Here is a 20,800-nt window from a genome sequence, read left to right as displayed (position 1 = left end):
CACCAGACGCTGCCTTCAGTCACAGACAGATAATGACGTGCCGGACAAAACGATCATTTGTAAACCGTGTTAAGAGAAAGCTAATCGTGCCTGGGGACGTTAAAGGGGAAACATTTACAGATTATGTGGGCCCAGACGCGCTGGGCCTCTTCACCGTGTGTCATTAAGTTTGAGTGAAATCACATCTGGCTAATTTCAAGGCTGTCACTAGATTTATCGCCTCACCCGGACTGTTGGGTTGGAAGCGGAGTTGCTGCATTTGATGCTGTTGCATCATCCGCGGAGCACCGCTGGGTCTCATCAGGTGGCCCGGGGCCCCGTGAGGGCCCCCGGCGTCGCCACGTCCCTGGAACATCATAGGAGGCCGAGGCTCGAGGCCGTGGGGGCCCACCCTCAGGCCACTGAGCATGGCGAGGGGCCCTCGGTCCGGAGTGCTGCTAACCTCGTAGCTGCTGGGGATCTTCACGCACAGGAGGTCGGAAATGGCCGCCACCACACCTGTGATGTTCTGAGACATGACAAGCGGGCCACTTAGACCGTGCTTTCCAAATTTCTCGCCAGTATAGTTCAAGTACATTTAGGCAAAATGCAAGAGGACCACCTGTAAATGCCAAAGGACTTGGAAGTGACCTCACCTCGGCCGCCGCTGGCCTCAGGGTGATGGCCACGGACACCAGGCCTTGTTTGGAATCGTTCGACATGCCGCCGTAGTGGGAGCCAAAGAACATTCCAGAAGGCTCCGTTTTGATGTCCTTAAGCTTGATCGCTGTCCCTGCAGGGTTATAAAAGGTGGATAATTATTCTGGGCATGATTCACAAACAATTTTGGAAAAGCTCCCGTATATTCATCGGCATCACTCAATCAATGAATGAATCAATTAATATACCAATCAAAGCCAGGGCCAAGCAATCGTCCTGTAGGAGATACACCATAATGTTCCGCACACAACTTGTTAATGTTTGATTCCCGTTTGGAGTTTTCATTTGATGTTTAGCTCTCACTACATTTCTGTGTTCCTCTATGTACTTGTTGATGTCGGGGTGTTCACCTTTCCCATCAGGTGGAGGGAGCATGGGGAGGACGGGAGACAAGCAGGGAGAGTGTGGCTCCTCCTTCACCCGCGACAGGTCTGGGTAGCGGCTGATCTCCATGCCGACCACGCTTTCTGGAGACGACGACGGCACAAAACTGTCCGGCGAGTCTCTGTCCTTACAGGTTTCCTGTCCTCTGTTACTGAGGAAAACCACGAAAAAACACCACGATGGAACATGTTGTGTTTGCAACATTCACGTGTTTTTTCTTTTGTTTTAACAATTTATCTCAGGAAGCTCAATTTTCGTTCAGTATTCCGCAGTGCGAGTACCGTGAAGGAGGGGGAGGGGGTATTTACGCCTACAAGCTGCGTATATCATCCCCCCCTTCTTCTGAGAGACAGCTGCAACGCACAGCTCTGAAGCACCATCTGCCGCCGTCCGTTACCTGAGCTCCTCCTGATTGTTGTGCGGCGGGGTGGGGAGGGAAGCGGGCACATCCACAGTTTTGGGTCCCTGAGCGATGGCTCGGGCCAGGAGATCCTCCTCCGCCCGGAAAGGGACGTGGAGCGGCTTCGGAACAAGGCCTTTGGACACTGATGGAAAGACGCAAACAAAAATATGAAAAAAAAAACAAAAAAAAAACAAAACCTCATTATTACATTTACATCATTCCAACACTTAAAATGTCTAAAAATGCCATTACAAGCAAATTGCTGCAAATATTTGGTTTTCTCATTGGGCACAAGGACAACAGAGACGGTCTAATGACGCTGGAAATTGTTGCACAAATCACTCTTTTTTTTTTTTCTTTAGACATTTCCAGGCTCGTACCCATGGCAGCGGCTTTGCTGGCCAGCTCCTCTGTCGTGGCGAAGCCGTTGATCATCTTCTGCCGGTTGACAGGCGGCGGGGTGGGAGGAAGTGACGCTGGCGGTGTGGGGGGGTTGCTCAGGTTGCTCTGCTATAATAAGATCAGAGCAGCACAGTGTCAGCACAGCATGTCGGAACCCACTGCCATCCACTTGTAAATGGTCAGGACCCAAGGACTCTGCATTCACTTTTACACAGCTAGCTTGTTTGTGTTTAGGGATTGAGCAAATCGTTACCTGCAGCAAGAAAAATATGCTGCATGTGGGGAGGTACATGAGTACAGGGGAGTACGCCATTTTGATTTTGTTGCTTACATTTCTAAAAGGTTACAGATATAAATAGCGTTGTCACAATTATTACATAAACACCTGATCGCCATTGTTTGAGCTGACTGCAATTGTTTTAAATTTTAAGCCAGTGTTAGAAATGCAATAAATATAATGTGGATACGGTGCGTTTCTCATCAGTTCGGTTGAAGCCAATTAACGGATCTCCCTAATTCTTATCTTCCAAAGTTCAATGTCAATAGAAAGCTCTTCTGCAATAGGTTAACATGTATCATTACACGGTTTTGAGCTTATTCTGTCACAGTGGCATAAAATGAACAAAAAACCCCCAAAACAATGAATGTCAACTACAATATCATGATTGTGACAGCACTAGATATAAATATAGAAATCAAATGCGTACAGTTCCGGATCAACATTATCAAAACAAATCATACCTTTTCCGCAGAATTAAACACTTTGGGATAAATCGAGTTGACCGCCTCTTTTCTGTCACTTACCTTGTAGGCCAGCTGGGAGTAGTAGTCCGACACTCCGTCCAGGGAGGCGCTGCCAAAGGTCCCGGACAGCAGGCTCTCTCCGTTGAGCTGGCTGCTTCCATAGGGAGCAAAGTGGGCGAAGTTCACTCCGATCAGTGGCTCCATCAACGGCAGAAGAGAGAGCTGCTGTGGCAGGGAAAAGAGAGGGATAGATTCAGAGATGAGGAGAGTAAGACAAAAATGAACACACAATGGCACAATCCACCAGTTAGGAGCAAAGCGTTGCTAAACGTGCTGGATCCAAATTACACAACACTGATTGCAACACATGAGGAATTATCCCACGTGCTTTCTCCTCAGAGTCAACGACACCCCTTTGTTCAGTCAGCGCACTTGTGCCTTTGTCGTTAATTCTACAGCACTTACGGAGCAGCCACTTGGATTAACCAAATAACACCCGGAAAAACAGATTGTGGAGATTTGTATGTCAGAATTCTGCTTTGGGACTCTGCTTTTAGAGATGAAAAAACAGACAGAAATGATCTACATTCGGTTGAGAGCCCAGTAATCTACGATAAATGCGGATCAATTAAGTGCTTTGTGTTAAACGGTATTTAATGTAATGCAGATCACACCACATCACACTAAAGGAGGGGGGGGTTCAACGTAATAGTTCCCCCTCATTTTTCTGAATAGTAACTGCTACTAATGCTAGGGTGTATTACTGTCATACAGCAAGTGCATAATTACAGCAATATGCTTGTGATGCGCGCAACGGTGCCTGTGGACTCCTGGGAAACCTTTTGTCATTGCAGCTTTAATTAGTACCTTAGTCCATTGATCAGTATAATGATATTTCTAACCCCCCTCTCCTTGTGCCTGCTCTGGATTTCCCAAAGAAAAGAGCCATGGTGGAAAGTAATAAAGTACAAGTGCTTTGTTACAAAGTACAGTCAAGCAAATCTTAAGTACATTCTGAACTTCTGAGTACATCTGTACTTACTTAAGTATATTCATTTTTGGGATTTTTTTTAACTTTTACTCTACTACATTTCAAACAAAGGAAATAAAAAAATATATATATCCAATATCTATATCCAAAATCCAAAGCAGTCTGATTTATATTTGTAAAATACTATGACACCTGCTACACTATTTTTCGTAAATTATAGTCAGGATCTGCATGAGCGCTCATCTGCAGAAGAAAGCTACAATACGTAAAGACTTTTACTTGAAGTCAAAATATCAATGAGGTACTTTCATTTTACTAGTAATTTTGTGTCAGGGTATTTGTACTTTTAGCCTCCAGGTTGTTGGGATGATGTCATTTTGAGGGGACACCTCCTACCTGTTTGATTTGCGCCATCACGCTGTCGGGACCGCCGTGCGTCAGCTGCTTCTCCTCCCCTTCCTTCTTCCGCTTCTTATAGCGAGACGCGGGCTTCTCCGCATTTTTGGGAGCTCTTTTCTTCTTCTCCTTCTTCTTCTCCTGCTCCGGGAGCAGAGGTCCTGGGAAGTCATCGGAATACGCCTAGATACAAGGGGAGGGTGTTGTGTAGTGTAAGGACGATTAATTAAACTTCGGGTGTTCTCAGCAGTTGCATGGCATAATCTTCTTGATAAAAAAATATGTTGTTGAAAACACATCGTAGTGACTCATACAAAACAGGACAGCGATGACTCATAGTGATGCAGCCTGCTGACGTGCTTGCCATCTGAATCACTTTAGCGTTGCTAACCCAGTGTGTTGATCACCCCATGAGACCTCTGTAGCCATGTGACTCACCCCAGTGCTGTCCATGGAGTTCTGCCTCAGCAGGGCCTTGCAGTCCGTAGGGTCTTCCTCCTCGGAGCGGAGGCTCTCCTCCGACCTCTGGTGGGGCAGCCCAGACGGAGGCGTGCTCTTGTTCTTCAAGAGGTGTTTGAGCAGCTCGTTGCCGGCCTCGCCCTTGTTGGAGGGACTCTGCCCCGTGGGAAAGGGGGATGCGCCTCCTTTATTTCCCTCTTCTTTCACAGAGCCCATTTCAGAGCCCGGGTGACCGTGGCACTCGCTGCCGTCGGTCTGCTCCAGCTTGATGTTGCTGAGGATCCTCTCTTGCTCCTGGGCCCTGACATGGTCGGTGGGGAGCCCCGTCTGAGTGGCCAGGCCTCCCGAGAGCTGCCTCTCCAGCTCAGAGTGACTCGGAGTCGAAGAGCCGAGCAAGGGAGATCGAGACAGATCCTGGTCCCCGAAGAGATGGGCATTTCTGGTGGGTGTGGAGGAAGTGTCCGAGACGCAAGGCGTGAGAGGGGCTGTTAGGTCGGAGTGCGGGGTCGAGGGCGTCTTGACAGAGTCTGCATCGTCGTCTTTCTTCTTTTTACGGTTCCTCTTCTTTTTCCCCTTCTCGTCCGGAATGATGTTGGAGTACAGCTGAATCAGGGACTGGCCTGATCCAGGGTAGTTGGAAGGCAGTGGCGTAGCCGCATCTCCACCAAACGGAGGACCGTCACCCGGCATCTGAGGCATCATTCCTGGACCGCTGAAACGGCGAGGTCTAGGCTGACCCTGGGGGTAGTTGGCTGCCTGCAGAACAATATTATCAGGCCCAAAGCCCGGCCCCATTTCCTGGGGCATCATCCCGTTACCCAACATCGCCCTCCTGTCACCTTGCAGAAAGGGCCCGGGTGGGGAGCCCATGGAAACCATGTTCCCCCCCTGTTGCTGAGAGAACATGGCTCCCATTTGCTGCTGCTGCGGTGGCAGAGGCCTCTGAGGCTGCATGAAGTCCTGAGGCAACTCGGCATTGAAGAAGGGCATCTGGGCCAGAGGCGTCATGGTCCCGTCTGGGCCAATCATGCCTTGCTGCTCCATCTCCATGCGCTGTTTGAGGGCTCTCTGCCGCTCCACCTCCTGCATGAGTTGAACGCGCTGCCTCTCCTGCTGCTCCCTCAGCCTCTCTCTCCGCTCCCTCTCCTGGAAGCCCTCGCTGAACGGGTTGTTGTCATCAAACTTCATCCCCCCTGCCTGCACGGGCTTCACCCCGCCCGGTGGAGCCTGCGGTGGTTGGGGCTCCGCGGGCATCTGCGGGTGCTGCTGCTGCATGGTACCCATCGGCATCGGGTGAGGCTGGCCCGGATTCACCATTGGCACCTGCGGGGGCATCATGGGTGGCATGCCGGGTGCCCCCATGGGCATGGGAGCGCCAGGGTGCCAACCCGGAGGCATGTTGGGCATGCGTGGAGGTGCATTTGGCTGGCCGGGATGAAGCTGCATCTGCATCATGGGGTTCATAGGAGGCTGGACCATCGGGGGTCCAACTGGTACCATCCCAGCCGGACCCTGCATAGGCGGCATTCCTGGCATCATGGAAGGTGGCATGTTGCTCTGCTGCTGTTTGACTCTGTATTCCTCAATCAGCTCAGCATGTTCCTTCTGCTGCTTACGGATCTGAAGGAAGACACGTGGGTCACACATAAGAAAAAGGTATCATTCGTAATTTTCATTCACTGGTAATGCATCGTGAAATGAAAGAGGGTCTTTTTTCTATTACATGAAATACAGGTCATTTTTCACGGAAAATAGGATTTTCTGCATTGCAAATTAATTACAATTTGTCCAATTTCGATGGCTCTAAGCTAAAATTGTTTGTGCATTATCCTACATTAGATTATATCAAGTATGTCACTTTTTGGACCATAAACACACTGAATCTTAATTACAAAGAGCTTCTCTGAGTTTCGCTGTTGTCTGATAACTATCCTATAAGACACTATAATATTTTAAGTTTCAGTTGAAAACTAGACTTTTGGTCTGATAATAACACTTCACATTACCATGTACTCGGAATTGAATATGTAAGCAGATACCGTGAATCTTATTCAGTTTAACTACAAAGAATGAAAATAGGAGTTACATATTATTTAGTGTGATTAAAGGATTAAAACATTATGACAAGAGAATTTAAGAGCTGCTTTTGTGCCACTTGACAGGCATTTACCTGCTCCAGTTGTTTCTGCACAACTCCCTGCTGCTCTGTGACGTGTTTAAGCTGCTCGGCATCCTCCTCAGGGAACTCCCTCCCTGCCTTCTTAGCGGTTCTCTGCTTGGCTGACAGGGCCTTCTTAGACTTCCTGTGAGCTCCGATCTTCTCTTCCAGAAACTTCTGTTGCATCTGAAGTAGTTGCTGAGTTTCCTGGAGCCACTCCTCGTACTGAGCCCTCTGAGCGTTGTCTGGAAGGGAAGACGAAGGTGCCTTTGTTATCAATCTTGACAGGGTTACAGAATGACAGGCTCTCAGATCTTGCAGTCGTTCAAAGCGGACATTGAAGACATAAGTAGAGAACTTACTGACAAAACCTGGTCCGAAGTTTGGAGGATTAGGCCTCGGTACTTGAGTCAATTTTGTATCCTGCTGCAAAACAGATCATTACATTAATATTTATGTTCTTTCTCATTGCCGTGGATTAAAATGTAATAGTTAGGCAAGCAGATTCATAATGGGAGTACCTGTTGAACCACCTGTGGAGGGAGGGGGGTGCTTTCGGGAGAAGGTGGCACCGGGCCATGAGGAAACCTGCGACAGAAGATATTATACATGACATGAGCTCAATTTTCAAAAGAGACACCTGAAAGAATATCGAAGCGCAGCAACGCTGTTGAGTTTTTCATGTAGCGGTTGCAGAGCCTGTGTGTACAAAATTCACATGGCTTTATCCCCTCATTAAAAGGAAGCCTAACCTTTAAAACTTGGGTCTGAGGGTATCAGAACTACATAATACCATTTATTGAACATGGCTTGTCAAGAAAACAAACAAAACAAAAAAAAAAAAACGTGCATTTATAGACTGCACTACTATTTTTGTGGGATGGGGTGATTTGGAGACATTTACCTGTTCATAACCATTGGACTCATTCCCATGTTGTTCTGAACCATGACTTTGTTGATGCCTTTCAGGGCGACCATTTTAGCCTTCATAATGGGATCACTAATGGCATCAAAATCTGTAAAGAAAACCATGCACAGTTACATAGATACATGAGCTGTGTTTAAAAAAAGAAAAAAAATGGATTATTTGCATTAAAAGGGCACCCCAAGTAAAAAAGGGGCCTTCACCGATGTTGGGGAAGAAGGAGTCGCTGGAGCGCTGGCGTATCATGGCCTGCATCTGCCTCTGCTGCTGCTGCTCCTGCCTCTCCTGGTCCAGGAGGTCCTGCAGGAGTAGGGGCTGTTCCTCTAGTAGGAGAGGCCGGGGCAGCAGGCCTTGAGGGCCCAGTGCCTGATTCAGCAGGTTCTGCTGAGCCTGGGTAAGACCGCTCTCGTCCATTTCAGGAGTCAAACCCACTTGATGATCTGTGCCAAAACCTGCAATGGAAGGTTCTCCAGTGGCATCTGGTAGTGTTTGACTCATGGTAAGTCCCGAGGTATGTTGAGCATCGGCAACTTGGTTAGGCTGGGGCATGAGGTTGCTTCCCTGATTGACAGATTCAACCATTGGATTTAATGACTGCTCCTCAGGCTGCTGCTTAATGAGTAAACTAGAAAGGACAGGGGTGGAGTCTGAGAGCACTCCCTGCTGGTTTGGGGCCGTAGTGTTTCCATTAGCCTGATGGTCCATCACCTCACTGGGCTTCTGGCTTTCTTTCACCTCTGTTTTGATCTCTTGCCCGGCATCCAAAGTGACGGAGCCCTGACTCCCACCAGCTTCCTGTTTGACTTCAGATGGAGCCTGCCCAGCTGAGGTCTCAGACTTTGTCATTACGGGTGTTGGACTACATGAGGTCTCAGTACTGACTGTACTGGAGTTCCTTTTCTCAGACAGAGCCCCCTGGATATCTGCTGTGTCACTACTGTCATCTATGGGGTCACTGAGATCCAGTTCCTCATTGAACATATCTTTTTTGATGTCATCTAGGTCAGGGTCTGTGTAGGCAATGATGTCAAATTTGCCAGATGTCAGAAAATCATCGAGATGTAGGTCGTTTGTCTCCAAATCAAGGTCTTTGCCATCTTCTGGATCTAAATTTAGGTTCTCCAAATCAGCGTCCACCAGGTCTTTCACCTCCACATCCTCCAGATCTTTGACAGCTGATTCCTCTGTGTCTAATTTCTCCTCCACTGCTTCATTAGTACCAACAGCCATGGGCTCAGACTGCCCAGCAGAGGGCGCTGCTAGCGTCATGGATGCTGCCATATTATGAGACTCATTTGAGGCTGGTTGACTCATGGATCTCATCAGTGGGGATTGTCTAGGCATGTTGTTTCCTGGCATGTGTGGCTGTTGGTTGAGATTCTCCATGCTGGCAGACAGCTGGAGGTGGCCAGCCTGGTTACCCATGGGATCCATCAATCTGGGGCCCTGGTTGGAAGGGAATCGCAACTCAGGTGCTCCGAGAAAGCCTGGTGGCCGCTGAGCCTGCATATTTGGGTCCATGTTGTTCCCTAGCATGGGTCCGGGTGCAAAGGGCATACGGAGCCTGTTCTCTGCGGCTCTGTGTCGGAGCTCAATGAAAGGCTGGCCCATTATATTGTGCTGCTGTACTGGCATCCCACGCGGAGGGAAGTGCTGGGGCAGCCCCATGGGGTTGCCTCCCATGGACTTTGCCATGTCTGCAGACACAGACCTTCTCATCTGAGGAGGGACATCTTGTATGGGGTGTGGTCCCCTGAGAAAGAACTCTTGGCCTCCATGCGGTCCGGGTCCACCAGGTGGAAACGCAAACCTGGAAGATATAGCATTTGAGGTAGAATTAAATGTTTAATCTAGTAACTTCAGGATTTGTATAAATATTTCAGGAAAAGGCCAGTCTTTCACACCTAGTTCCACAAACATGCTTGAACAGAAGAGATGACAACCCAAACCAATTACAGAAATTATAAATGTAACAAACATAACAAAATATTCTACAGATCTTATTCTAAGTTAAGTACAGGTAGTAACACAAACCTTGGTCCTTGATGTCTGAGATTAGGATCTCCGGGATGGTGCCCCCTGGGAATCTGCCCCTCATTTGGGAATGAGCCACGATGATCCCCTGGGAAAGGCCCAGGGAACCTCATTGGGCCCCTCATGGCTCCTTGTCCAGGATAGGGTGGAGGGGGCCTGCTGAACATCTCGCCCGGCTGCCCAGAGCCCTCCTGGGGCCATGGTCGAGGTGCTCCTGGGGGCATGTTGCCAGTGGGCTCTTGGGGGCCCCTCTCCTGGCGAATGGCACTCCTCTGTTGCTGCTGTTTAAGGATGAGTTCTCGTATTCGCTGGCGCTAAAACAAAATTAAATGAAAACAATTATATTTGTTCATATATGTTTATTTCCTTACTAGGCCAACTCCCCAAAATGATTTGTTTTCTGTGGCAATAGCCTGGGGGAGCATGCGTCACATCAGACAATGCCCTCGCTCCCCAAATATGGCAGTAAAAATGTTGGAGGATATTATGACTACTACTAGAACTTCTACTACATTATTGGGGCAGCATTATTATACTATACTATTATACATTATTAACTGTAACTATTACTACTATTATCATTATTATAGAGTAGTGAGGGTTGAAAGTTGATGAAGTGGACATACTACTAAGTAGAGGGTTAGGTTAGATTACTGAGGTTGATGTGAAGGTATTGTTCTTTCCTGTATTACATTATTATTATTATTGTTATATTATGGTGATAGTAGCTTTATTATTTACCAAAAGTCGGTAAAAATAATTACTGGTACCTGTAGATTTCTGTGTAACATATAAATTATAAATTAACATACGCTTGGCAATTAATCCTGTCTTTTCACCTATATGTTCTCAAATGAGTGTCACTTTTGACACATTGCTCAGACACTTACTGAAATGTGTGTGTCTGTCACTCACATATAAGAATTAGCATGCTCCAAATGCCCAAAGTTGTGCTTGTTGAATTGTGAATTTAGCTTGTTCAAGACAGATTTTAAGAAGGGATTAAAAAGACAACATTAAACACAGCAAAAGGTCCGAGCTTTTAATTTTCACATTCTTAAAGGCTATTTATGATACATTATACAAAGCTCATAAAAGCAAAGAATAATTTGGGGTTTAATAATATGTGGGATTTAAATTAATTTTATTATTGGATGCATGGCACACAGTGCCAAAGTTAAAGGAGCAGTCCGTGATATTGTATTTGTTGGGGCGTCCTGGTGGCTCAACCAGATAAGTGCACGTACCACATAGGCAAACGGCTGCAGCGACCCAGGTTTGAATCTGGCCTACGGTCATTTGCTGCATGTCTCTCCCTCTCTCTACCCTCCTACTTCCTGTCTCTTTCTACAATAAAGGCAAAAAATACATAAAAAATATATTTATTTATATATTACATTTGTTGCACAAACAACATTTGCAAACAGGTTTGCAAATGTTGTTCAATGCCAGTCAGTCCACCGTCACCTCCATTGCCGCTAATAATCAGTTCGCGCCGTACCCTCTGTTTTGCTGGAAAGGCCTCACAATGCCAGACAAGTCTATCTCCATTCAAGCTCCACCCCCTGAACTACTTCTGTGCATCCTTGAAGTTGTTTCAGTTTGCGCAAACATGGACAAATATTCAGTCAGTACATAACCAACATCCGGAGTCTAGAAAGTTTTGTTCTAAGGCAAATAAACCAATGACAAAGCTTCAAAACCAATGTGGAGCTGACCTTGCATTCGGTGGACAGGTAAGGAACATAAATATGATATAGTGTTTACCACACAAACTAGCTGGAGCTACTGTTGTTTTTGATGCTGCAATCATATAGCACAGTTCACAACCATTTTTTTCCTTGATTTTCCGTACAAGATGTCTGCAGGTCTCTGGGTTTCTCTAAAACGTTAAAACAGCCCACAAAGGGATATACTACCTTTTAACTTGACATTATTCAACTTTAATTAAATTTACTTGAGGACAGCGTAGCTCACGGGGAGGAGGGGATCTGGGTTCAGTTTGGGGTTGTGGAGGAGTAGACACATTTGCCAATGTAATTGAAAATCCTATGGCTTCCTTTAGCACTCCAGTCACTGACTGCTCCTTTAAAACTCTCTTCTATATAAGATAAAAAAAACAAAAAAAACAACAGAAATAAGATAAGATAGACGTACCTGTCTGAGCCTTTCCTCGCTGTCAGGAAGAGGAACACTCTGAGCCTCAACTGAAGTCCCAGCCATCTGCAGATTGTTCGAAATTTGGTCCTGGGGGCCATGTCCACTGTTACCCATAATTGATTGATCCTTCATCTCCATTTTGTCTGTTGTTTGTGGTCGAGGGGTCATGGGTGCCTGTTCAAAAGGGTCATGTACAGGTGTCTGATTGGGTCTTCTAGATGGTGACTGGGTAAATCCATCTTCTTGAATACTAGGGTGTTTTGGTGTTTGCGAGCCGGGATGCGGGAAGGACTCCTGTAGCCTGCCTTGAAGTGGGGAGAAGGGGTCCTGAGTCCCCATTTGCCCTTGCCTTGGTCCCTGTCTACTGAGCCCATCAGGACCGATACCAGGCCGAGGAGTGCCTGGAAGCTGGGCAAAGGGGTCATTAAGCATTGACCTTGGGCCTCCTGGCTGGGAAAACATGTCACCATTCCCGGGCCTTTGTGAGCCCGAGGTGTTGTTGTATGATTCCATAGGCAACCTCTGGCTACCAGGCGACTTGGAAAACCTCTCTCCCATAGCTGAGCGTGGAATATTGGGCGCCTGGGCATATGGGTCCACAGGATGGGAAGGCGACAACTTCTGGTGGCTGAACTGGTTCATGCCACTTGGGCGAGGAGTTGCAGGTGCCTGGGAGTAAGGGTCTGAGGATGCGCTGGGGTTGTTTGATGAGAGGCCGTAGTTGTCGTGTGGGCGTGGGGTGCCAGGAGGTCGAGCATAAGGCTCAAAAAACGGGCGAGGTTGGGCGCTTGGTTCGTTGGTGGGTCGAGGTGTACCTGGGGGTTGCGCGTAGGGGTCAACAGCTGGCTTGGTGGGGCCAGAAGGTTGGGCAAAGGGGTCATAAGTGTAGTGGTCAGGCCTGGGGGTGGAGGGAGCATGAGCATAAGGATTCCTGGACATTTGTGCCATTGGTCCAGGTTGAGCAAATTGATGGCCCTGAGGGTGGTGCTGGCCCATTCTAGGAGGACTGGTGAATGACTGTTCACTTCCTGAAGGCCTTGGGGTGTGTGGAGGCTGGGCATAAGGGTCATTCTGCTGACCTTGAGAAAACCTGTCCGTTGAATGTGGCCCTGGTCGGTTAAAGGGGTCCTGAGCCTGTGGAGGTGGCATGGGTGTTTTGAACAGAGAGACTGAGCCTGACTCATTGCTGCCAGGGATGGGAGCTAGTAAGGGCCTTGAGTAAGGGTCAGACAAGATCATTCTGTTCTGAGCCATGCGTTGATAAGCCTCATTTCTAATCATAGGTCTGGAGTAGGGATCTCTACCTGGAGAACCCATCGGTGGTCTCCCCTGGGCCACCTGACTGGGCCTGGGAGGACCCATGGGCTTTAGGAAGGGGTCCATGTCCCCAGTTGGCCTTGGGGTATCAGGAGGCTTGGCATAAGGGTCATTGTTCATGGATGTAGGAGAGCCAAAAGACTCATGAGCAGGAGACGGCCGTCCTCTGTCCTGCTGCTCCAGAGAAGATGGAGATTTCCCAGACTCCATAGATACCCTGCGACAAGCATTTGTCCCTAGAGATGGTGGTCTGGGGGTCCCCACCATCTTGGCATATGGGTCCCAGGGGGAGGAAGGTCTCGAACCAGAAGAGCCCGGTGAGAACACCTGTGGCGATTGAGGCTGGGAGGACGGCCCCGATGGAGGTGGAGGTGGGGGGCGCAGGAACACATCTTCGGGGGCGATGGACGTGGGGGTCCCCGGGAGTTGCGGCCTGGCGAAGCCGTCCTTAGCGTTAAGCGGCTGCACAGGGGACATGCTGCCATTGCTGGGCTGGGAGGCGGGGCTCTGGTTACCGCTGTTATTGCCGTCTCCCTCAGACTGGCTGCCCGTCTGCTGCTGCTGGAGCTGCTGAAGCTGCTCGTTCTTGACTTGCTCCAGTTTCTGGGTGGCTTCAATCTTGGCTTGCTGCTTGCTTTTCTGCCTCATTTGCTGGCATAGGAGCAGAAGCAAAACGGGGTTAGATTTCAGATTGGTTTGCCAAGAAAATGACTTCACAAACAGATAAACCGGGAAGACTACGTGCTTGATGGTGCAGTTAGTTAGGAGGCCTTTCTTAACCCACCCAGAGTTGTCTTAACCTAAGTGGACCTGTCGCTGCGTTCCCTGACTTCACTTTATACACTCTTACCTGTCTAAACTTCCACTCTTGTTCATGCTCTGACTCTTTGGGTTTCAAAGGGTCTTTAAAGAGCAGTTCTGTGTCTAGTGGTATGTTGGGGTCAAACACCTCAGGGGGCTGCTGCTGTGGTGTGTGCCTCTTGACTGTCTCATTGGACATCTGGACTTTGTTGATACGTAGGGCAGCTCGGTTGTCTCTTGCCTTTTGCTGAAAAAAAAAAAAAATTACAAATGCAGAGATGAGAATACATTGTAACATTGTAAAAAACTAAAACACAAAAGCCAGACAATGTCTGCTATAAACTGGTGCCATTTTAAACTGGAGAAATGCTCATTTCAGGTAGTTCTACCTCGTTTTAATCAAGACTAGATTTGTGAAACATGCCTCTGTCAGATAAAATTACTTCTTGTGAACTTAATTACAGAGATGAGTCTGTTCTAACGCCGAGCACTGCTTCCTCTGTTAATTGGCTCATCTGTGAATGGCCTGATTTTAAATTGCATTTGTAAGAGGAAAGGGGACAGATGTAATGTAGAACTCTGGCTTATACATAACAATATCAAATAGTTTGATGTTTCAAACTGCTTAAATAAACCTGGTACATATCAGTAATAACAGCGATCTTACCACATAGGGGGCCCTGTCCTGTGAACTAGCTTTTCTCCACAGTTTTGCAATTTGCTTGACTCTTGTAGACCAGTCTGTTAAAAGACAAAAAAAGAGTTGTCATACCAACAGAAAGTTATCAAATTTATTTCACGTTTCGAAAAGAAGCAGTGCATGGAGTCTGCACAGAATAAAATAGTGACAAAATTAACAGAGGAACAAAACAAAACTCAAAAATCCAACAAGAAGCACATGACAATGTGTCACAATAGCCAACTGAGGAATTGTAATAGAATCCCACATACAGAAAATTACACACAAGGTGTTTTTCCACCACAGGGCCGTGCCATACACCTGCCTGCTGGGTTCCAGGAACCAACCTTGGTTTATACCTGGGCTGTGGGGTTGGGCCTAGATATCTTGTAATTCTTCTCTTGAACGTAGCTTTACGTTTGTTTTCAGCTTGGGTCATTAATTAACCCAATGTTGGATATCGTTATGGCTAATCCCACTCTGCACAATAAAGTACAGAACACAAAACACGGCTTCGTTTTTTGGCAAGTTACCATTAGCTAGCGACGAGCGCAGCTGTACTTGGTCAGTATCGAACGGAAACAAATCGGGAACCAACAGGGCTCAATCTGCACGGCACAGTTCTGTTTAGTGGACAGGAGGTCATTAAGGGCCATTCACCAACCTGGGAACTCTTCTTTCAGGTTGGGGAAATTGACATTGGTATAGAGGACGGGAGCAACGGTGGCTAGCTCCCCTAGAGTCTCCTCCTTCTCCCATTTCAGAGTGCTCCTTTGGGCGTTCGACATGGCTTCAGTTTCCCCCTCTGGCAGGGATCCAGGAGGGTCTGGGCCTTGGCTGTGAGCTGGGGTGCACCATGGACCGACAACCTCTCTGGGCATCTGATTGAACTTTCGATGTCTGCAACACCATTAGAAAGAAACCTGATTATGCTGAAACCCTTTCACAGTGCAGTCAATTAAGCTCAACAATAGGGCTGGGTCTTGGGCAGGATCTCACGATTTGATTCAATATCGCTACAATCCGATATTAACACTACATTTTTCAAAGAGATTCATAAATTGAAACAACGGCATTGAAATGTATCGGTGTACTGATTATATTAAACCCAGCACTACTAAACAATAGTCAAAAGTATATCAACATTCCAACATAGTCCCCTTGTGAGACACATACCCCATCTCCCATCAAAAGTAACAATATTGCGATACTGAATAGGTCAAAATAACAGGAATGCAGAATCGAAATTACCTTGGATTGTCAGTGGAAGGCATACGGTGGAGGGGGGGGAAACTGTCCGGGAGGCAGGGCCCTCCTGGGTTTGTGGGGAAGCGTTGGCTTGGTCCCATCATACCATTCATCATCGGCATCCGTGGAAACATGGGATTCCCTGCGTGAACCAGCACAAGGTCAGAGGCCTGGCTGAGCCGTCGGGATGCTGTGGTTCCCAGCGACACACCGGTCAAACACCCACCTGCGTTGGGATGAGGCGTGCTGGAGCCTGGCGTGGCGGGGAGAGGACCGTGGCCCTGCGGGTGAGGCACCTGTGGTGATGGTTGGCTGGTACTGGGGCTCAGGACTGCAGTAAAGAGATCCTCTACATCCTTACCCTCCAGCTCTGTCGCCGAGCAGGACAGAACAGTTTGAGTAAAAAGACAATAAAAGACAATATCCAGTGAAGTATCGTATAGATAAATGTTTTTTCTTTTTGTCTCAAGGCAAAAACTGACCCCATGCAAAAGTGCTACTAAAAACACTTAAACAATTGAAAAATGGATCTAAGGATGGATACAAATCTAAAATATAGAATTTTTCAAACCACATTTCATTTCTTTAAAATGGAAAAAATAATTGCGAATTGGTATGAAAATATTTATTACAAACCTGGAATTTTGTACAGTTTGCTGAGAATTGATTCTGAAACAAGAAATGGGGAGAGAGAGATCACGGTCAGCTGTTACACAGGTCTAGTTCAGCCATCAGAGGACAGGCGTTTCAAATGAAGGCGGACAAACAGCAGATAGATGTGAATCCCTGCTCTGGTACTGACCATCGGTGACCATCTTGTCTAGCTCTGGGCTGAGAATGCCGTCCAGGGGCTCCTCTTGGAGAGCGCGAGGCGTCCGCCGGCCAGACTGGGATTGGGGCGCCACAGGGGAGCTGTTTGCCAGGGGCCTGATGTCTAGGCCAGCTGTGGAAACAAATACAGAACAAAAAAAATAAATAAAGAAAATCACACGCACAAAAACACCGAGGGCAATGTTAACCACATACCGGATCAGGAATGTGAGCATAAAAATAGGCAAAGTGAGAACATTTTTATTGTCTAAAACAGCCTGTGGATATTAATCATAACAGCAGTCTGAAATCACGGCTCCTACGGGGTTCCTGTGTCGAGCAAAATGGGCACATTGGGAGCAATGACGAGGTTAACGGGCCGTATCAATTTTATTTATTTTTATTTTTTTTAAATTTGCAGGGAAAATATTATTTAGCCCGCTCAATTAAAAGGACCCTTTTTACCAACATGTTTTACTCTCCTTATAACAAACGCTAAAATATGCTATATTCTGCATTTTCTTTTTTTCAATTATTAATTTGGATAATAGGATGCCAAACCCATTAGAATACCTCGACTAACTGCACTGTCAACCGATTATATAATGAAAAAGCAATGAAGCTCAGCTAAATTCAAGGAGCTGGCTCTCCTCAGAAACCCTCTCCTTCCCATTGTAGTCAATGGGACAATTTATTTTACACCTGAACATTTTTTCATCAACACAAGGACAGCCGCGAGCGCGAGTTGGCAAGATCCAGAGTGCGACAAAAGAATGAAGGGTGTGTGTCAGCCTTGGTGGAATTGCAGGGGTTTTCTTCATCCAGTTGCAGGAAAAACAAAGACCCTCGCTGGCATCAGTAAAATGAAAGGCTGCTCACCGAGGCCGTTTTTTCCTCCAAATTGCCTTGAATGGCACGTTTCTCTGCCAGCATGATTTTCAAGCATCTCTTAAGTGCTCTGTGATTGGTTTGTACTGATTTTTTATTCATTTCTTCCCCATTTGAAAATCTCCCAAGAAACAAAGGGACAAATATACAACTACAAAAACAAAAATCAAAATGTGACACAGCAATACCACTGGGGTGCATCGTGTGAGGTGAGGTTAGATAAGCAGATTTACACAAAATGTTAAAAGATGATTTAAGATGTGAGAATTGTGCAGAGACCCGAGGTGAGTTAGTGCTCTGGTTATTCTGAAGCAGCTTAGACACATGCACACTTAGTTGCAGGCAGACCATAAAGGAGCAGAAATGCACAGAAGCAAGGGATGAGTAGGCCATGGCACCCTTACCAAATGGAGGTGGTGAGCTGTCAACCTGGAAGGGGCAAAAATCAAGACCTACAGGGATCCAAAACCAGATAAATGAGTGAAAAATTGTGAGAGACAGAAAAAACAAAATGACAGCCCACACCAGACTATGCAAAACAATAGAACCAAACAAGTAAAAAAAACAGATAAAAAAAAACAAACATGATGAAAATAAAATTTATTGTGAAAGGAACGTGGCACTCAAATATACCAGTGCAGTGGAAGTAAAAGAATAATTTTGCCATCTTTAGAAATTCCCAGAGAAACCGCTTTAAGAGCTGGAGGCGTCCAGACTATAGATTGTTGCCACTGTGAGATACATGACGCACCAGAGTCAATGCTTGGCTTCCCCAGCATTCCCAAGATGTCTGCGTCAGTGTTCAGAACGTCAGACAGATCAACTAATGGTTCCTCAGAGGTCTCTGTAGATTAAAAAAAAAAGGAAAACAACAACAGAAAAATGTCAAAAAAAATCATAATCAATGGCGATGAGAAATGGACAGGAGGCGAGGGTTCAGTCGCACTCTTAGGAAACTGAGTCTGCTTGTGCAAGTCGGGCTGGATAAGAGAGAAAGAAGGCTGCCTTTATGAAAAAGAGAACAAATATTAGCTTGGCCGTGATAAATTGTGCAAATTTTCTTTTCTTTAAAGAGATTGAAACACTATATTGATTCATTCTTCTACATTGTCACATATTTCCAATGACCTTCTCTTGGATTTCTCACCTTTAAAAAAGTAATGAAAACAACAACTATGCTCACATTCATCAGTTACCTGACACACATAATAAATGCCACACACACACACACACACACACACACACACACACACACACACACACACACACACACACACACACACACACACACACACACACACACACACACACACACACACACACACAGCTATATTAGTCTACACCAAACCTCCACACTGTCTCTACTATAGTTAGGGAGATGTGAAAATATGATCAAATTATATTCTCTGATGATGCCAATGCGTTGAAAATAAATCAACAGTGAAGGTTGAGGACCCCTGGGGGTCTGCTTCCCCGTGTTGAGCACCACTATCTATACCATGGCCATACCATTTCTCTCCAGTCAATCAATGTCACGCACTGTACGTTCTCGGTCGGAAATAATCCACAAAAGAGGTTCAGCTGCCCCCCGGCGGCACGGTATGCTTATTTCAAAAAACAGCAACGGATCACGTGTACGTACGTGTTCCCGCTGGTCTGGAGGGCAGGGGTGCGGCTGACCCCCTGAGTAGGGGGTCTGAAGCAGGGTCCAGGAAACCGGCGCCGGGGGGCTTCCTCTCAGCTTGGCCCTGCCCCTCCTCCAGTAAGCCCGACTCCGCCGTCTGCTGCCTGCTCTGCTTGCTCTTGTCCAACAGGTCCTTGCCGAAGAAGGCCTCCTAAACATGACAACACGGCACCTGGGTCACTCCTGTGTATTGACAAAAGTCGTCAAGGAGCTATCAACCTGTCACCGCCGACACCGCCCGCCCGCCCCCCAGGAGACCGTTTCCTGAGAAGCGGATCACCCTGTCAGGTGAAGGAGTTTATTCAGACGTACTGCAAGGACCCCTGAGGACAGACCAAAGTGACGGGGGGGAAACACTGAGACGAACACACATGCTGCCACTGCCGTAGTCACCCCTGCACTCCCGCACACGCACGCACTCCCCAACACACACGCACGCACTACCGCACACACTCCCACACACACACCCACACACACCTCAACCCAAACACGTGACTGCAACTCGCAGAGACATTAAAAGCCTCACACGTTGCCGCTTCAATAATTAATCAAATGTGCTTCTCTGCGTTGGGGCCTTTAGGTTAGACTGAACATCTCGCCACAACTGTGGTGGGATAAAGAGCAGCGCTGACAGCTGCCCGTGGCTTAATGCACATCACATATCTGTGTTTTGGCCAACGCAAGGTGACACCTAGATGCCGACTGGAGACTGGGAGCCGCGCAGTCCTCACAAGTTAAGTTTTCGTACATCAATTCACAACCCTGACAGTAGCCATTTCGAGGAGAGGATCTGAGTGGAGTATCCTCCACGGAGCGCTCCTTGAGGCTATTCCTCCCTTTAAAAAGCATACAGAGGGGGTTCCTCGCACCCAAAGTCTGTCTGTAAGTGGTTTCCAGAAAGGCATTGCACTGTATTCTCAGCCTTCCCAGGGGGGGCTAAATCACTTCTTATGGAGATACGGTTCGGCATGCCCAGACGAAGCACGGGCAGTGGAGGCCGAAATGATGGAACGATACAAGGCTGTAGTTAAATGGGGTTCCCAGTTAACTATTGATATGTTTACTGTTAATATAGGATATCAAATTTTAGTATTAGGGCTTCAATGGCTGAGCAGTGGTAACACTGTGGCTGGGGTGATGGACAAATGAGAATTGGGCAGATATTGGGAGAACACTACCTACTCCACTGCACGGGGCAAAGTGTAACCTTTGGTGGAAGAGTAATAATGGTCTGGGGCTGTTTTCCCAGTGAAAGTAAATCTCAATTCTACAATGATGGCCAATTAATATTGAATAACCGCTCCCAGAAATTCCTAGTACATGCCAAATAACCTTTGCCAGGATCTCTGTGTCCCAGACAAATTTTCAATGTATTATGATTTGTTGTTGTGATTTGAAATGGTCAGAAACTCTTGGGATTAGGTTGGTTTGATATTACATTAAGTCTTGACTACTGTGGTGTGTGTTAGAAATCCCACGTGTGATCACCTTGCTAAATCCTAGTGTGCGTACTACTGGGATGGGGGAAAAAAAATAGAATTGGCCTCAAACCCCTCTGATACTAAACCTCAGTCTTTTTCTTTTATAGGCTGGATATATAGGCTTTTGTTTTCTGGAT

At 47.0% G+C, this 20,800-nt stretch overlaps 2 protein-coding genes across 2 annotated transcripts in view; one reads left to right on the top strand and one right to left on the bottom strand.

Annotated features, from left to right (window-relative positions):
* Nucleotides 1-20,800, top strand: part of vps4b (vacuolar protein sorting 4 homolog B) — a 376,929-nt gene that overhangs the window by 108,035 nt on the left and 248,094 nt on the right. The window lies entirely within an intron of this gene.
* Nucleotides 1-20,800, bottom strand: part of kmt2cb (lysine (K)-specific methyltransferase 2Cb) — a 38,875-nt gene that overhangs the window by 7,373 nt on the left and 10,702 nt on the right. Inside the window, exons 14-38 of the mRNA XM_080011599.1 lie at nucleotides 19,141-19,333; nucleotides 18,250-18,342; nucleotides 17,903-17,950; nucleotides 16,603-16,743; nucleotides 16,437-16,469; nucleotides 16,027-16,170; nucleotides 15,804-15,942; nucleotides 15,217-15,452; nucleotides 14,541-14,614; nucleotides 13,923-14,120; nucleotides 11,753-13,723; nucleotides 9,596-9,909; nucleotides 7,765-9,371; nucleotides 7,541-7,652; nucleotides 7,158-7,224; nucleotides 6,999-7,059; nucleotides 6,649-6,881; nucleotides 4,458-6,098; nucleotides 4,020-4,202; nucleotides 2,693-2,857; nucleotides 1,867-1,996; nucleotides 1,481-1,628; nucleotides 1,050-1,234; nucleotides 636-772; nucleotides 226-508 (exon numbers count right to left, since the gene is read on the bottom strand). Coding sequence (XP_079867725.1) covers nucleotides 226-508; nucleotides 636-772; nucleotides 1,050-1,234; nucleotides 1,481-1,628; nucleotides 1,867-1,996; nucleotides 2,693-2,857; nucleotides 4,020-4,202; nucleotides 4,458-6,098; nucleotides 6,649-6,881; nucleotides 6,999-7,059; nucleotides 7,158-7,224; nucleotides 7,541-7,652; nucleotides 7,765-9,371; nucleotides 9,596-9,909; nucleotides 11,753-13,723; nucleotides 13,923-14,120; nucleotides 14,541-14,614; nucleotides 15,217-15,452; nucleotides 15,804-15,942; nucleotides 16,027-16,170; nucleotides 16,437-16,469; nucleotides 16,603-16,743; nucleotides 17,903-17,950; nucleotides 18,250-18,342; nucleotides 19,141-19,333 — 8,536 coding nt within the window. The remainder of the gene's footprint in view (nucleotides 1-225; nucleotides 509-635; nucleotides 773-1,049; nucleotides 1,235-1,480; nucleotides 1,629-1,866; nucleotides 1,997-2,692; nucleotides 2,858-4,019; nucleotides 4,203-4,457; nucleotides 6,099-6,648; nucleotides 6,882-6,998; nucleotides 7,060-7,157; nucleotides 7,225-7,540; nucleotides 7,653-7,764; nucleotides 9,372-9,595; nucleotides 9,910-11,752; nucleotides 13,724-13,922; nucleotides 14,121-14,540; nucleotides 14,615-15,216; nucleotides 15,453-15,803; nucleotides 15,943-16,026; nucleotides 16,171-16,436; nucleotides 16,470-16,602; nucleotides 16,744-17,902; nucleotides 17,951-18,249; nucleotides 18,343-19,140; nucleotides 19,334-20,800) is intronic.

This window comes from Zeus faber (genome assembly GCF_960531495.2).
Source record: "Zeus faber genome assembly, chromosome: 12".
Taxonomy (NCBI): Eukaryota; Metazoa; Chordata; class Actinopteri; order Zeiformes; family Zeidae; genus Zeus; species Zeus faber.
Note: the sequence above shows the minus strand (reverse complement) of the source record. Positions and strands in the feature narration are given on the sequence as shown.